Source organism: Convolutriloba macropyga, unplaced genomic scaffold (assembly GCF_964194025.1).
Source record: "Convolutriloba macropyga unplaced genomic scaffold, txConMacr16.3 SCAFFOLD_1933, whole genome shotgun sequence".
Taxonomy (NCBI): domain Eukaryota; kingdom Metazoa; phylum Xenacoelomorpha; order Acoela; family Convolutidae; genus Convolutriloba; species Convolutriloba macropyga.
Genome location: NW_027450951.1, coordinates 20,001 through 38,621, shown reverse-complemented (window position 1 = coordinate 38,621; position 18,621 = coordinate 20,001). Strand labels below are relative to the sequence as shown.

At 40.0% G+C, this 18,621-nt stretch overlaps 1 protein-coding gene across 1 annotated transcript in view; it reads right to left on the bottom strand.

The window, feature by feature from the left end:
• Positions 1–2,664: 2,664 nt before the first annotated feature.
• The window catches only part of LOC142356301 (epithelial sodium channel subunit gamma-like), a gene marked incomplete at its 3' end in the record, with an annotated part of 22,903 nt that continues 6,946 nt past the window's right edge, over positions 2,665–18,621 (bottom strand). The window contains exons 4-8 of the mRNA XM_075408238.1: positions 6,770–6,858; positions 5,770–6,001; positions 4,288–4,517; positions 3,063–3,250; positions 2,665–2,841 (exon numbers count right to left, since the gene is read on the bottom strand). Of these exons, the coding sequence (XP_075264353.1) occupies positions 2,665–2,841; positions 3,063–3,250; positions 4,288–4,517; positions 5,770–6,001; positions 6,770–6,858 (916 nt within the window). The remainder of the gene's footprint in view (positions 2,842–3,062; positions 3,251–4,287; positions 4,518–5,769; positions 6,002–6,769; positions 6,859–18,621) is intronic.

Below are 18,621 nucleotides of genomic sequence, written 5' to 3'. Positions count from 1 at the left end.
AACGGAGGAAACTTAGAAATTCATGATTTTGCTTTCTCTCCGCTTCCAGAAACTGCTGTTGTATAAAAAACATTGTACAGAAAACAAATTTGCGGTTTTGTTTTTTTTTTCGTCTCAAGTGTAATATCTAATATCCAGAGTAACAAACTAGTTTGACTTCGTAAGTTTTGCATTACAGTTGTAATCAAACTCATGTATATATATAGGTGCTATGACAACAGATCGAAAGACAACAGATCGAGAGCAAAAATTGGGACAGTGGATCGAAAATTAAGTTATTTAAGTTGCCTATTGACCAATCAGATTTGAGCGCTCATTTATTATACAGCATATATAATGTTGTGGTGTGATATTTTGTTCCGTTTTGATAGATTCATGTCAAGTCCCACGGGCCGCTAAGGCATGGCCATGGCTATATAGGTAAGGTCACCATGTGGTAATTATATTGCAGCTCGCAAATAATGCTTAATTTCAACCAATAAAAACAGACATTAATTTTCGATCTATTGTCCCAATTTTTCTGTTTTCGATCTATTGTCCGGTCACCATATATATATATATATATATATATATATATATATATATATATATATATATATGTACATATATATATATAAATATGTATATATATAAATATATTTATTCATTTATATATATATATATATATATATATATATATATATCAATATATAATTATATATATATATATATATATAAATATATATATATATATATATATATATATCAAAATTAGTAAAACAACACCTGTTCAGCTAAACAGAATAACCGCCTAATTCCATCAAAAATTATTTGATAATCCATAATGTTCTCCATCCGTTGTTTAAATAAATGGTTACACACATTGTTGCTCAAAGACTGCCCAGACTGCATTAATGTTAAGCCTAATTTATTGAAAAGTAGAAATTTCATTATGGATCAAGAACCATTTTCTTTCTTGAAAATTTCATTTTAAGGCAAAATTTTACAAGAAAAAAAATGTAGGAGACGTTTCTGATCAACGCCCTGGATTATCGTATACTTAAATGCATAATCGAGCAAAGGATTTCAGGAATTGGACTTTGACTTGGTTATTTAAAATTTAATGACACAAATTACCAAAAGCCTGCAAAGAAATAAGGAAAAATTTTGCACATTGTGCAGCGTTTTCTTCTGAAGTGAGGCACAAAGTTTAAACTTTATTATTCTGTCCATATTAAATTGCAGTGTCCACATGAAAAAAGTGAAATGGTCTGCAGCAGTTCTGAGGACAACTCTAAGGATAGTCCAGGTCAAGAAATGTTGAGTAACTGTCCCTTTAATTATGATAACTCAAAAGAATTAAACTTTTTGCCATGATCACCTCCTCATATTTAAGGAAAACAACTGTTTTTAACGCTAGACTTCGGGCTCAACTGTTTATAAATTCTTCGCAAAAAACTTTTAACAATTTGAGATTAGGAATTAAATACAAAACAGATGACCTGCTCCCAGTAACCACCGCAATGACTTGCAAAACCAAACAAGTTTGTTAATTTACTGATTTTGAATACAGTCTTTTGGAAAAGAGTGAGATTATATAATATAATCGGACGGAAGTTCGGCCTGAACAAAAACTCAACCCAAATTTTTTTTCAAGATGCAGTATATGCAATTCAACACTTGTAAAATCAATTAATTGAAAAGGGAGAAAAAGTATGCAAGGCTATACCTAAGTAAACTTACCAACTTACTCTTTGTTAAAACGAAGAGAGGAAAAGTTTTCTTGCAAATCAGAGCATTGTTCACGGTTAATATTGACGATATCCTTCGAAACTGACAACAATTTTCACTGGCATTTTGAATAAATATAAATTGCTGCTTCTGGACGTAGTTGGCGTAGTTAAGTTAAGTTGTTTCAATCTATTTTTGAAAAATTTTAGTTGATACTATCTATGTGGACAGGAACTTTTATTAAGTGGTTGGTGGTTCACCGCAAATAAGGGATAGTAAAAAATGTAGTGAAAAAAAATGAAATTTAGTATAGATAGAGCTAAATAGCGATGAAAGCTTTTTAAACAGCAAAATCATTTAATTTAATTGTGAACAAGGCAACTATCTTGAAATTTCATAAGAGATTTCTTGTTACAAAATGTTACATTGTTAAGCTGTGAATTCGGAGACTTTTGTAAACATCACCGCTAAAAATTTTTATCCTCTGGTCTAACTAAATTTTGCACATTCACCGCTAAACAACGTATTCCTATTGCGGTCCCATAATTTACCTTCTGATTATATTAGAACTGGAACATATGAACTTCACAGAACCGAACCTCACAGAGCTAGATCAGAGTCTGCTGATCATGTCACTTTCTACGCTTAACAGAGTACCTTTAGAGTACCTGAGAGTCTTTTACTTCAGAAAAACTTGCGAGCATGTTTTGTGAGTGCTATCCCAAGCACCCCAGTTGTTCAAGAATAGGGCAAAATTTAATGATGAGGTGGGAAAAATTTAAGGTTTGATAAGTCAGGTACGACAAGTAATTGCAAGGTTTCCTAGAAGGATTTTTGGAAATGCGTGTGAAATCATTATCCTAACAGGAAAAAAATTAATTTGGTTTTTAGTAAGATAATTAGGAATCCTATTTGCGGTCAACTCTGTCACGAGCAACCCTATTTTATACATACTCTGGGCTTAACTCTGTGAAGACTAGCCCCAGAGAAGGCCTACTCTGGATAAAAAACAGTGCCACACCTAAACCCGGAGATGACTGATGTCTTACACTGGAGGAACTCTGATCCAGCTGTGGTCTACTCTGGTCCAGCTCAGTACAGGGTGAAAAACAACCAGAACCTGCGCTACCTCTTAAATTCACCGCATATTAATTAGATTCATCGAACTCTCCGCTGAAAATGATTAAAGTTTAATATCCCTAGTGATCAAAAGACCTCCAAATCTTGCAGGAATCGCGAAGAAAGTTTTTAATCATCTCGCAATCAATAATAATGAAATAAGAGAGAGTGTTTCATTCGTGTTTTCATAAAAGCCGTTAACTTCAGATTCCTATCCCTAAAACTATACCAACTTGTCGGCAATGGCTTGTTGCCAGGAGAATGATGCGAAGAACGGGAGATAGTTGACGGATGGCCAGTTGATAGCCGACACCACTTTTGAGTAACTTTCTGAGTCACATTCTTGATCACACGCACAAGTCAACTCACCAAGAATGAATTTGAGGTCGACGCTGGCTTTGCATACTGCTATAGCAGAATCCTAAACAACTCTAAGCATGAAAATTAATAATACAACCGAAAGGTTAAAGTTTACAAGCCTTCATAATAAGACATTTATTTGAGGAAGTTTGGTTGATAATTCTTGTTAGTTTTTTTATAATAATTGAAAAATCGTGATAACATTTGCGAGATCTTTTCCGTTTGTGCCCCCCCCCCCCCCCAATACATTATGCTCCCCCCCCCCCCCCGTTACAGAGCTCGTGCCCAATACATAGTAAATCATTATGTAAAAATATGACACGTGCGTGTGGGGAATGCAAATAATATGCCTTCACAAAACGGGGGGGGGGGACAAACGGAAAAGATCCCATTTGCGCAGGATCTTATATTTTTCGATAAATTCTCTACTCGGTTAATGTCTTATTAGATCGTGATTTTGGGCGCTATTTAACTTGAAACACTTGGTTTCTCTCGCCTTGTCTCGGTCCATCTTTATTGACTGAACATTAAGAAATTGTTTCTTTACTCTAATTTTACCAGTGCAATTTTGTTCTAATCTGGATTTTTGCGTTGAAAAGATTTTGAGACGTGTACCGTGTTCAATAATATTTCATATTAGTGTTATCAAGTTTCTATAATTAATTGAGTATATTAAAGCTTATTGCAATGTTTACGGAGCACTACAAGTTATTTAGGCGCTTCATTTGTTTTCAAAAGGAGGGCGACTTAAGGAATAAATGATAACAATTTAAATCTCGCCCCCCATAGGATGATAATAACCCCTTAGCCCAATTAACGGCTTAAACTACGACTTTCGTAGTCGCCGCAATTTTGAACTCGTGGGGTTAGTAAAAGGGCAATGAGGGGAGTCCCTCTAAGTTGTAAATTTAGATGCAGATATTATTGGATGCATCAACCCAGTAGAATCCCAGGGTCTTTCCCATTATAGCCCCCAGGAAATTATAGCCCCCATTATGGTATAATTACCATGATGGGGAAGGGGGCTATAGGTTATCTGACCACTAAGCTGGGGGGGGGGGGCTATAATGGGAAAGACCCGAATCCTAGGCATGATACCTTAAAGTCACAGAGGGTGTCAACTTGGACAGTGTAGTCGTCATAACATCCGCACTCTAGATTCATGTGGTACTGGTAGCAGTAACTCTGGCACACCCTCCGGTTGTAGTCGAACTGCCGGTTCACATCCGACATTGGAAGGAAGTCTGGGTACGTGTTAATACAGGTGCTGTAAGGGTCCGGCAATCGGGAAATTGTCTCGCGGGTGAGGGCAACTTCTGTTTCGTAACCTGCAAACAAATATCATCAAATAATTTTTTTCTTTATGAAAATATGCTAACCCAGGTTGAGGTGCCATCCGGAAGTGACCTCTGATCAGACCGTACCAGACGAATGTAACCTCTGATCAGACCATCCCAGGCGAAAGTAACCTCTGATCAGACCATCCCAGACGAAAGTAACCTCTGATCAGACCATCCCAGACGAAAGTAACCTCTGATCAGACTAATGTGCGCTCAAAACACCTTGTGCGTTAAATGTGCGCTCAAAACTGTCTCTGATCATACCATTCCCATCCGGAACCAAAACCCAGACCCTGTAATTATGGTCTGGGAACACACCGTGTGCGTTGGACATCGGATGATCAGAGGTCACTTCCGGATGGCACCTCAACCTGGGAAGTCAATGCTCGTTAACATACCCATTTCACAGCAGGGTCTTTCCCGTTATAGCCCCCACCCCTGCTTAGTGGGCCATATCACGTATCGCCTCTCCTCAATCCCCGTTACAGTAAATACGGGTGGGTGCCATAAATGGAAAGCCCTTATAACAAACGCTGCACGTTATGTGCCCCCAGTTACGGAACACGTGCCATTACATAGTACATCACTATGTTAAAATATGGCACGTGCGTCTGTGGGTGCAAATAATATGCACCCACTGAGCTGGAAAAGGAAAAGATCCCAGAATCTTGATCTGAGTGCTTTTGGGGTTCGAACGCAATATCATTTATCATCAGAACTTTTTGTATACATTTTTTTCTCAATTTTCTGTTGAAATCGGGCATTTAAACCTACTGATAAATAATTCATGACGGAAACCGTAAACCCAGAAAATAAAGCAAACAAATATTGCATTTGCGATTTGTATCAGCAATCGTCTAGAGCTGATTTTTCTTGGAGTTCGAGCTCCAAACTCTCAAATCGGGGGAAAAATTCTAAATAAAAACAATGTAATAACCCAGCTTGTGGTATATCAAGCTAACAAAGTTGCAACTTCAGCAGAGCTTTGGTGCAACGGTGCCTGGACGCGGTTCTGGAGATAGTAGGTTCGAGTCCTCTAAGCTCTAATTCTTTATAGCAGTATATGGAGTTAGCTAAATACCACAGTTAGGTTGTGACAATAAGAAATCTGAACGAGACCGCTGATCTGGTAATTAACATAGACTAGAAAATAGTCTGATCAGAAGGCAACGTGAGGAAAGGGGTCCAAAATTGAGTAGCAAGACTGTTGCTATACCAACTGAAATATGACTTCTCTTACCCACACTGGCTATAAAGGAATCGGCTATCAAATCTGGTTCGATCCTTGCGGAGTGAATAACAACTTTAACTCCGGTGTTCTGCCCTAAAAGGCCCAAATAGTCGTCACTGTCCACAAAAAGGGTTAATTTCAGCCCGTAATCTCCTCCAGTTCGGCCAGTGCGTACGATTTGGGACTCGTTGAAGTTTCCATCGTTACCAATGGGGGCGTTGAAGGTGAAACAATTTCCGTACTAAAACAAAGATGTCCTACTTCTTTAAAAATGAAAAAAAAATCAAATTATAATGAGGACCATAATGAAATTAGGTTCACACTAGGCTGTCTAAATCTAAATTATAACGGAAGTATTAACAAAAGTCATACTTTAGTCAGCTCAACCTGAATGACAGTTTCTGACCAAAAATTCTATTTGGAAACTGTAAATTGCAAAATCAGACAAATCTAAACTGCAAAATCAGACAAATTTTGTGATATCTATGTGAGAAATTCGCTGAAAAATGCAACTTTCAGTGATGAAATCCTTGACACGCTTTAAAGCATTTCCTAATAAACTGCCTTTTTTTTGTATTTTTTCGTTCATTTTATATGACAGTTCCTGCAATTCATTTTGTTTTATAATTTTTTTTGGTACCCAGGCGATCAATTACATTTGCTTTGTATCATAAAACGGTTTTATAACTTTGTTATGAATCAACTACGGTTCTAAAACAAAATTAAATTTTGCATAAAAAATGTTTTCTATGAAACTTAATTCCTTAAAGAATTCTTCCTGTCGCCAGAATTTCTTCTCTCTAATTTTCGGTGGCTTTTAGTTAGCCTCCTCATGTACAACAATTTGCTGGAAAGCTGTGAAACACAACGGTAAGAACTCCTTTTAGTTGCTATTTCAGATAATAATTTTTGATTGTTTGGTTTTTATGACTTTGGTTACTTCGATGATGGGTTAAACTAATGTGTACCCAGAAATAAGAGGATAAAAGTAATAGCCCATCCTACTCACCCTCACGTGCTCAAATTGGTGGAAGTCGTCAACTGAGCATTCTTGTTGATCATATGCACAAGATCGGATAAATGAATTAACATCATTTCCTGAAAAAAAAACTCATTTTTTGTTGCATCATAATGTGAATACAGATCATGTCTCTCTTCTCTTCTCACTAAAGCTTCTACCGATTTCACACTTTTTGTTCCCACCCCGCCGCACACCTGGCCATTTTGCGCATAATGCTCTACTGGGTTTTCAGTTTTGACCGATTGGTTTACTCAATAAACAGTTGTGAGCGGTGTCAACAGAAAGCCTGCAAGCGTAGAATAGTGAAACAAAAAGCAACAAATTATAGAGCTCTAAAGTTTTTGTGAGCATTCGACATTTGACAAAATTTTACTCAAACTTTCATCAATTCTGTTAAAAATATGTAAAATTATTGACAATAGTGTCATTGTTTTTATTTTAACAAAAACGGAGGATTACTGGAAAGAGTGGCTAGTCTTTTCGTGTAAAATGTTGGCTAAACTTTGGAATGAATAAAGAGAATTAATCAGAATTTTACAGGGAAAAAGCAGCAAATATGTGTTTTAGCTCAGTTTCTCCAAATTGCCAAACGTACAGACCTAAAGCTGCTGACACGGCCATGCTAAACTGATACTGGCTACTCTCATTGTTACGCAGTAAATGAACGAATTTCATCCAATCAGAATCGAGTATTTCTAAACTTTAAAATAAGATTTAAATACGTTCTAATATACGTAGAAAGTTCCGGAAAAAGTTCAATTAACCTAATTTTAAGTAAATATAACCACGATATGTACCGATTGAGGTGGTTTTCGGCTTAATATTTTTAGGTTTCCTAGACAATTGCCGATTGAATACGAACTGTTTTTTACGTCAATAACATCAGACAAAAAACCAGTAAAAGAGCATCGAAAAAACTTTGCCGCCTAAGTGTCACTTGTTGTCTTGATCGTTGATAATACTAATACGTTGCTTTGTACACCTTAATGCTAAAACGTTGCTTATAGGCTTACACGTTGTTATGCTTTGCACGTATTCTTATAGTCTAAGAAAGAGTAGAATTGAATCTTCCGAACTTCTGTTATTTTCCGACAGAGTTAACATTGGTGCCGCGACCCGGCAATTAATATTGGTTAATATTGGTCCATCTCGGTGTTGTTCACTAATCGGATTGAGGTGGAGTTATTGATAGTCTCAACCAGCTTGTTACCGTACTAATTTTGAGTTTTGCAATTGAGATGATTACGAAAGAGAGCATGCTGTTGCTCTTGTTACTCGCAGTGATCGGAAGCGAGCCGGGAAGGGAGTGTGCGACGAATCAGTTCAGATGCAATGATGACCAGTGTATCCATGCGAGGTTCGAATGTGACGAACTAGTGGGTTGAGAGAATAGGCCAGACGAGCACTCAGGTTGTCCACATCCACCGCGCAAAACAACACATTGCCAGTGATTCGACCAAGGATAAAATTTTTTACGAAATTGGAACCACGGCTCAGAGACAGAGCCTCAAAGGAAGAGGACGCCAAAACTGTTAGACAGAACATTAATAACTTTGTTTTTGCTTATTTGTATGACGTTAGATTTAATCACCTAGACGGCAAGCTTAACCCCTCCCAATTTTTCTGATGGTGATAGATAGCAAAAACTTTTTGGTCATCAATTTAGATTAAAGGTTACCAATAACACCCACAAAGTAACCTCTGAAACTACCAAAAATTCGAGAAAAATGATGTAGGCGGTTCGTATATCAAAGAATAACCTCTGATAAAGAGAAAATTGAGAGAAAATTATGCTAATTTGTCCAATTTTAAAAATTTTTGGTCAATTTTGGTGCAAATCAAAAAATATAGAATATCAATATTGAATATTGATAAACCGTACTTTCAGGCATAAAACCGTCCAATTTACCGGATTACCATTCCGTAATCAAAAATTTTCAAAAAATTGACCAAAATTGGAAAAAATTGGACAAAGGCAAAAAAATTTGACAAATTGTCAAAAATCATTTTTCTCATCAAGAAGGTTTGTAAATTGAGTGAAACTCAATAAACACAAAAAAGTTGTGAAAATTTTTACAACCTCCGGCCAACAAAAGAATTGAAACAGAGAAAATCGAAACCCTATAAAATTTTCTCGTCGCTCGTTTATGTGCCGTTTCGTCCGCGTCCTTTTCGCCCTTTAACTTTCCAATTCTCCGTGTTCCGTTTTTTTTCTCTCAATAACGTCGCTCTCCCAAAACTTCGCTTTTCGTTTTTTTTCGCTTTTTTTCCGATTTTCGATGTAGTATGTCATATGTGATGAAGTATGTTGTTGTTTTTGCTGTAGTATGTTGAGTATGCTAGTATGCTGGTTTGTTGTTTAGGTCTTATAGCTTTCTAGGGTGTGACTTAAGTTTATTCTCGAGTTACGGCTGGATTACCCTGGACTTTTCAACTTTACTAATTTACTAGCCCTTCTGTTGTAGTATATTGGTTTTGCTGCTGTATGTTTGTGTGTACCTGTACGATTGCTAGTTGGTTTGGTCCTGTTGCCTTCTAGGGTGCGACTTAAGTTCATTCTCGAGTTACGGCTGGATTGTTTCTCGACTTTTCCAACTATCTTAGTCTACAAACACACTATTGTAGTTTATTCAATTTTGCTGTAGTTTGTTTAATAACGTTAGTATGCTGATTGTTTGTTACGGTTTGGGTTTTGCGAGGATGACTTAAGTTTATTCTGGAGTTACGGCTAGTAAATTTCTCGACCTTTTCATCCTTTTAGTGTACTACTGCATTGCCGTAAAATAGTTTTTCGTTGAATTTGTCGTTATAGACCCATTATGAACTATATTAGATTGTCTTGCAGTAGCTTCTCTCCTTCTTCCTAGGGTGTGACTTAAGTTTGTTCTGGAGTTACGGCTAGGTTGTTTGCTTGAGTTTTTGCTGTTGTCTGCTAACATAGTTCTTTCCGAACTCATTTCCCGCCCGTTCTTTCCCACCGTCCCGTTTCGTTCGTTTTCCCGCACGTCCAGTTTCCGTTCTATCGCGCATTGCTCGCTCGACTTCTCTTCTGTACCGTTTCCGTCGCGTCGCGCGTTGCTCGCTCGACTTTCCGTCCGTAACGTCACCGTTTCGTCGCGCGTTGCTCGCTCGACTTCCCGTGTGTCCTTTGCCTCCCTCCGCGTTGAGCGCATAGCGTTCAGCGCTCCACTTCTGTTTTTGCCGGGCACAGTGTGCTCGACGACCTTCTTTGCTCTTTGGGTGGTTTGTTTTACAGACTGTCTACAGTGTGCTGTGTTTGGTGTCTTTTGCGTTGGGTTCGTTTTGCGTGTATTATGTTTGTTTGGAGTGTGCATATAAATTATAACCGTGTGCAGTGGTAGGATTGCTGGTCTTTGGAATTAATAACATCATGATGTCTAATAGTCTTGATCAAAAAGTCAAAAAGTTGTACGCTGCCAGGTCAAAGCGTGAGGCTGAATTGCATGCTATACATGAAGATATCCTTCATTGTATAAATAGTCAAAGTAGGCGAGTGAAAGTTGACCGCCTAGTAACAAAGTGCAACGAAGCATTTATGACCGTTGTAGACAAAAATGAGGACCTGATTGCATTTGCTGGAAAAACGGAGGATCCAAGTGCACTTGTTCCTTCACTAGAGTCTTACTTAGTGGCAATGACAACCAAGAACGACAAGATCCTCACTTCAGCACGAAACTACATCAAATCTGCTGATGATAAAGTGAGTGAGTTTCAGGAACCGAGGGCTTCCATTCGTTCTAGATTTCCCTCATTGATGACCTCGTCAAAAACATCTAGTCAGCGTAAACATGATTACGTAATTGCTAAAATGAAGCGCGAAGAAATTGAAAAACAAAATGAGGCAGCCATTCGCTTTGCTAAACAGAAAAAACAAATGGAATTGGATGAACTGGAGGAAAACAACAGGAAACGGTTGGCTGAGGCAACTCTGCAAGAATTTGAATTGTTGGACGCCGTTTCTAAAGGTAGCCAATCTGAAACCACCGCAAGTGCTAAGAGCTCAATGAGAAGTGAAAAGGCTGTCCAGGATTGGATCAACACCTCACTTGCCTTAAGTTTTAACAACGAGAAAACTAGTGAACCAGAGGTTACGAAAGACCCTCCAGAATGCCCTAGCCACAATATTGGCGAAGCAGGGGAAGATCACAACACTGACATTTCAAGGCATTCCATTCCAAAAAATTGTCGAGGCAATTACTTTTTAAGCATTGAGACCTTGCAGCAACTCGACCCCTATTATACTCCACGTGAAAATTTTTTGGCTGCTGCTAACTTACAGGCGTTGTACCAGGCGCATTTAAGAGCGCAAATAGATCAAACCGGTCAGCAAGGCATGGCGCTTCCAAGCATAACTAACCAAGCAACCGGGGATAGTCAGCCGCCTTCTGTACACGCCCCATGGGGCTTCTTCACCTCCTATTCAACAGCCCGTTCCACCCCAGCCGTTTGCACCGCAATTAAATCAAAATAATGCATCCGGGTTATTTCCGAACGCACAACTTCAAATTTCACAATCCAGGGGACCTGAAACATCAAGTCTACCCAAGAATAATTCGGCCCAGCGAATATGCTCCCGACAACAAGTTAATTTTGTCCCCCGAGCACCAAACGCCACTATTCCTACTTTTCCGACAACAAATCATCCAGCCCCCGCAATAAACGTTCCCTTGCACCCAAGCGCCCCACCAAGTCCAAACACTCAACAGCACAACTCCGAACCCGCTCATCCCATTGACCTTCCTATTCAGGACCCAGTATTTGCACCTAACGTCACTGCTCCCATTCTACACGCCCCAATGATCAATCAACCTCCCGTCTACAACACTTTTCAAAATAATAATAACCGAGTAAACAAAGTCATACGTTCTGTTGCTCCTCCTTTCCTAAATATGCCCAATATCCCTCTTGGCCAGAACTTTGTGCCAAATATGAGTCATTGGCGGTTCCCACAGCACAGACCGTCAATAGTCAACCAAGACACAACCACCGTGATCAGTCTGCCTCCAAATGTACACATACATATCGCACCATCAAGCACTAATGTTCCACTACGAATTTATCAGAATTCGCCCCCTTTGATTGATATGCAATCACCATCAGGTGCACAGCAGGAAAACCCGATCGGGATTACTAGTAATGTTGTACCTGGTCTAGCCACTCCGGTTTTTCAGCCAACATACCCCTATGTTGGGCCCACTCCGTTGAGTTGGAGCGGTCCGCAGGTGTCTGCAACTGCCCCTCCGATACCAGACAATGCGTCATTGCTTAGGGAACTGGCTGATGCGATAACAAGTAAGAAAAACGACCCTTTGCCCGAGTGGAAACTTGCAGAGTTTAATGGCGACTCATTAAAGTGGCATGAGTGGTATGGTCAATTCAAAAGCGCGATTGACTCGCAGTCGCTCACTGATGACGTTAAATTGACGTACCTTAAAATACTCGTAACCGGTAAAGCAAAGATTGCAATCGCCGAGTTTGCTTACTGTGGTTTAATGTACAAGGATGCACTACGGACTTTAGAACGTAAATTTGGCCAGCCACAGGCAGTCGTAAGTGCACACTTGGATAAACTAAGCAACTTTCGGCCTCTTAAAATGCACAATAGTGATAACATCATAAACTATTCTGCAGCAATATCCAGCCTCGTTGGGGTTTTCAAGTCACTATCATATGATGCTGACTTGAAGAGCGCTTCCCTACTTAACCAAGCAGTACAAAAGTTACCACCAAACATGAAACAGTCATGGTCGCTCTTTACGGTTAAGAAGCACTGGGTTAAGCCTACCCTCCTTGACTTTAACGACTGGCTTAAAGAAAAGGCTGAGGCCCACGATCTTATGAAACAAAGCGCAACCAAGGCAAGGCCTGAAGATAACAGCACTTCAGTAACCAAGACCAAAACAGCTTCAAAAGTGTTTGCATCAAATTCGCAACAAAGGGAAACAAAGAAGCAAATGCCATCTGCTTCCACAAACACTTTCTTTCGATGCATTGTATGCAAAGGTAACCACCGGCTATGGGAGTGTCGAGTTTTCAAGGAAAAGACTCCAACCCAGAGAGCTAAGTTGGTGGTAGATAACAAACTTTGCTTTTCGTGCTTACGGGACAAGCACACATTCCGCCAGTGCCCTCAGCCAAGAAAGTGCCGAGCAGAGGGGTGCAATAGTTCGCATAACACACTATTGCATGGAGCAGATAGGGTTTTCCCAACAAAAAAGTCAACAAATCCAAATACCATCCAGTCTTCTGTCAACATAGGTCAGAGTAAAGCAACTACGAGTCAACAGACGTCTAATAAGATCACAACAATGTCATCTGTTACTGATGTTAAGGAGCTCCTTCAGGTGACTGAATTGCAGTTGTTCAGTTCCTCCGGTTTAGATACCAAGGCTTTAGTATTGTGTGATACCGCCTGCAGTAACTCTTGGGTGGCCGGTAGTCTCGCAGATAGACTCGGTTTGCACGGTAAAGCACTAAAGCTAACTGTCAAGGGTATTAATACCGAAGAAGTAGCTGACACTAGGATCGTTGAAGTTACTGTGAAACCAAGAGAACATCAAGATTTCGAACCATTTACCATCAATCCTTTCGTTAAAGAGAGTCTTAACGTCGGCTCTGATATAATTAATGTACAGGCCCTGCAAGAGACTTACCCACACTTAGCAGTCCTTGATCCTGTGACATATTCCTATAAAGACATTGAGATGATACTCGGACAAGATGTCTATCATGCCATCTGCCCGTTAGAATACTTCTCTGCCGATGAGAAGCGTTCACCCGTTGCCGTACGCTTACCCATAGGCTGGGTCTTAAGCGGTCCGTTACCATCAAGTTCGTGTTTAACCTCAACGTGCTTTAAAGTGAATATCGAACATGACAAGGAGTTAGCAAGTCAAGTAAAGGCATGGTACGACATTGAATCATTCGGAGCGAATAAGCAGGTCGACCCACGATCTGCAGCAAGGGCTCACAAAATTCTTGAGGGTACCACCATACACAATGGCCTGAGATACGATGTCGGAATGCTATGGGCAGCAGATAACACCAAGCTCCCAAATAATTACTTCTCCTCCCTTGTGCAACTAAAATCTCTCGAAAAACGATGGGCCAAGGATGAAGACCTTAGAGAGAAGTATACTAGCACCATTAAGGAAGACCTAAATAAGGGGTATGTAATTGAGGTTCCGGACGCTCACAAGGTTGAGAACCAGTCCGATAAAGAGTGGTACTTACCCCACCATCCGGTTTTAAACCCGAACAAACCGGGTAAGGTGCGTAGGGTGCTCAATGGAGCAGCAAAATTTCATGGCGCCTCACTGAATAAATCTTTGCTCACTGGCCCTGATCTGCTCCAAAATCTTATTTACGTACTTCTTCGCTTCCGACAACATCCATATGCCGTCTCTGCCGACATCGAGGGAATGTTTCTACAGGTTGGTGTATTACCATCAGATCAACCATCACTTCGCTTTCTGTGGCTGGAGGACCCCACAACTAACGTTGTAGTGTATAAATATACGCGCCATATCTTTGGCTAAAGACTCGCCCACATGCGCCAACTATGCATTACAACGCACTGCGAGAGACAATGCCAAGTTTTACCCCGAAGCTGCAAAAGCCGTCCTTCAAAACTTCTACATGGACGATTACCTTGACTCAGTGGAGTCTCCTGAGAAAGCCATCAATAGATCGAATGAATTCGTACATCTTCTCCATCTCGGTGGGTTCAAGCTTACAAAGTTTGTAAGTAATGTGCCAAATCTGGCTGATCGAATTGATGGTTCGGCTCAATCTACTGAGCCCAAGGTTATTGTTTCATGTCAGGAGGATTCATCGCATGTGCTAGGGTTAAAGTGGGATCACACTAATGACACTTTAGTTGTGAGTAGGCGTACAAGCTGCGTTATCACCAAGTCCCTCACGCAACGCTTGGTCCTAAGTCTTGTCTCGAAAGTCTTTGACCCCATTGGTCTTGTCGCACCGTTTACCGTCGGTGCGCGATTGCTCTTAAAAGACATCTGGCGTGTCACAGGACAACAATGGGATGACGAGCTCCCACAGGACATGGTTCAAAGGTTTTTGGTCTGGAGTGCGGACTTACCAAAGCTTGAAAACATCAAAATTCCTCGAAGTTACTTTAGTGGACCCTTTGATAATACAGAGTTGCATATGTTCGGTGACAGTTCCCAGGATATTTTTAGTGCCGTCGCATTTCTTCGAGCCCGAGTAACAACTCCTACGGGCAAGATAAAAACAGAGCTTCCGTTCGTTTTGGGGAAAGCGCGCGTGGCGCCAATGAAAGTAATGACTGTCCCTAAACTGGAATTGCAAGCAGCTCTACTTGCCGCTCGGCTGAAAAACGAAATTATTCAGGTACTTACTGTAACTGTTAACCAAGTATTCATGTGGACAGACAGCACGACCGTTCTTCAGTGGATAAACTCTAATGAAAAGCAACCAATCTTTGTTGCAAACCGCGTTTGTGAAATTTTGGAGTATACCAGCGTTGACCAATGGAACCACGTCGCAACTAAGGATAATCCAGCTGACGCTGGCACGCGTGGAATGTCCGCTGAGGTTTTGCAACTAAGCAGTTGGGTCAATGGTCCACATTTCTTATCTAACTCAAGTTTCCCTTTCGTACCGAACAAAGACGTCATTAATAACATCAAACTTGGCGTCAACCAAGCAGTCATCATAGAAGACACTGTCTCTCTCGCTACATCTGTTAAAAAACAGACAACTCCCGTTCCGTCGTTATTCCCATTTGATAAGTTTAGTTCTTATCAAAAGTACTTGCGCATTGCCGCATACGTTCTCCGGCTTCTGCCGAAACATGCCGGCTACCGTAACCCCGATGGTAGCATTACTGACCCTACTGAGCTTGACGAAGCCGAGCGTCATCTACAGTACTTGGTGCAAGGAGAGTCTTTTGAAGCCGAAAGAAAAGATCTTCTTGACAATAAATTCGTTAAACGGAGTAGCCGAATTGCTCCACATTCACCGTTTATTAGTCCAAATGGGCTAATACGTCCCTCGGGCCGCATCAAGCGCTTAATTAAAGTTGGGTTTAATGTAAAGTACCCAATCATCTTAGATGCACGTCATCCGTTTGTAAAACTGTTCCTTGAACACAAGCACGTAAATCATTATCATCAAGGCGTTGAATACCTAAGATAAATTGTGCAGGAACACTATACAATACTGAAACTAAGATCATCCTTGCGTTCCATCAAAGCACACTGCCTGAGATGCCGAGAATTCCAAGCTGTAACTATGCAACCAATCATGTCTGACTTACCTAAGGAGAGACTTGCTTACCAGTCTCCTCCCTTCACGAACACTGGCGTTGACTACTTTGGGCCACTCTATGTTACTGTCCGCCGTACCACTGAGAAAAGGTGGGGCTTCCTCTTCACCTGTCTCACTACTCGCGCTGTCCATGTCGAGATAGTTACATCCATGGACACCAGTTCTTGCGTTATGGGAGTTGAGCGGTTGGTGTCCCGTAGGGGTACACCTGCCATGATTCGGTCGGACAATGGCACTAACTTTATTGGAGTGGAGAAAGAACTCCGAGAAAGTATTGAAAAGTGGAACGTTGTCAACATTGCAGCTGAGCTCGCTCACAAAGGCATAAAGTGGAGGTTCAATCCACCCAACGCACCTTAACAAGGGGGTATCTGGGAGAGGTTGGTACGCCGCTTCAAACGCGTGTTGTAGACTATTCTTGGCACGCGTCGCCTCACGGATGAGGTACTGCATACTACCTTTTGTCTCGTGGAGAATGCTCTCAATTCGCGTCCTTTAACACCCGTAAGCGCCGATCAGTGCGATTTGAACGCTGTAACGCCAAACCACTTTCTTTTAGGAGAACACTCTACAGGTATTCCGTCTGTTGTCGGCAACAATGAGCCCGACCATCGTAAACGTTACGCCCGTGCGCAGTCGTACGCTAATGCGATCTGGTCCCGTTGGATCAAAGAGTACGTACCAACGCTGAACCGACGCTCTAAGTGGCAGACGCCTGCCGAGCAACACCTTAAGACCGGTGACTTGGTTTGGATAGTTGAGGAAACCAACCCACCCTAGGGGTTACTACCCAACCGCTCGGATTGTGGAACTCCGTTACGGCTCCGATAGCGTCGCGCGCTCCGCCGTTTTACGTACGTCGACCGGTTCACTCGTCCGCCCGCTTGTAAAACTTGTACCAGTTTTCCCAACTTCTTCTTCCGGGCCGGAGGATGTTACGCAGTAAATGAACGAATTTCATCCAATCAGAATCGAGTATTTCTAAACTTTAAAATAAGATTTAAATACGTTCTAATATACGTAGAAAGTTCCGAAAAAGTTCAATTAACCTAATTTTAAGTAAATATAACCACGATATGTACCGATTGAGGTGGTTTTCGGCTTAATATTTTTAGGTTTCCTAGACAATTGCCGATTGAATACGAACTGTTTTTTACGTCAATAACATCAGACAAAAAACCAGTAAAAGAGCATCGAAAAAACTTTGCCGCCTAAGTGTCACTTGTTGTCTTGATCGTTGATAATACTAATACGTTGCTTTGTACACCTTAATGCTAAAACGTTGCTTATAGGCTTACACGTTGTTATGCTTTGCACGTATTCTTATAGTCTAAGAAAGAGTAGAATTGAATCTTCCGAACTTCTGTTATTTTCCGACAGAGTTAACACTCATCAAATTTAAATAGGTTTATCCGAAAAGCATCTTGATAATTGATGGTTCTTTTGAGTTTGAATGTTTATTTAAGAAAAACTCGAAATTTCCCCTTTTTAAATCATAATTCCTATACTTGTATGGTAGTCTGAAAAGGAGCAATTTTTTTGTCTAGTGAAGCAACAATTAATTTCGCAGTGGTTTTATTATTATTACACTAGTTGTCTTTTGACTCTGACACTGCGAAATCAAATAAAAGTTTTGTCATCTTTGAATATTGTCCCTTAATCGAAGTTTTTATTTGGTGTCTTTTTACAGTATCGCATTAATAACCAAGACTGTGGCTATTGATGGCGGGTTCAATTGAAAATTTATAGTATATACATTAAATAGTTTAAGCCTTTAACTAATTTGACAAAGTTTTGTACTGATTTTTACCTGGATTTTTGGTTTGGCATGTGTTAATGTTCTTCTTGTAGTTTTACGACATATTCTGAATAATGATTTGTACTTCAACTTCCATTGGAGTTTGAAGTGAACATTTTGAATGCCTTAGACTGATATCTATTGGAATAAATGCATTTTAACTTATTTTTTTTCAATATTATCTACTTATTTTTGAACGTTGCTTTTTTGTTTCCCTTTTTCTCAACTTTTGACTTATCCTCAATAAAATCCTCACAATTTTAAAATCTTTATGGAACTTTTGTTTTAAATGAATGAATTTTTGCTCTTTGATATCATCAAAAGTCGTCGCCCTTTTTTGTCATTTCTCAGAGTAACTTTAGGAACAGGCGTGATTGATGTTCAGATTAATCCCAAGTGACGTAATAAATTATATAATCTTATCGGCACATTATATCAGTTAATAGTCTAGGATACTAATGGATTCAATATTGCGTTTTTGTATTTTTTTCTTCGAGTTTTTGAGGTTTGTCTTTGTTGTTATTTTGTCTTTTTCAAAAAAAATTCTGATTTTTGAACCCCTTTTCTTCTTATGTGACCTTATTATCTAATCTGAATAAGTATAACAATGAATTTTAAAATGTGGAAGAGCGGGGTGCAAAAATCATATGCAAACGCACCTTAGCGAGCCTTTTTGTTGTGACAAATTAGTTCAAGAAATTCTGGCCTT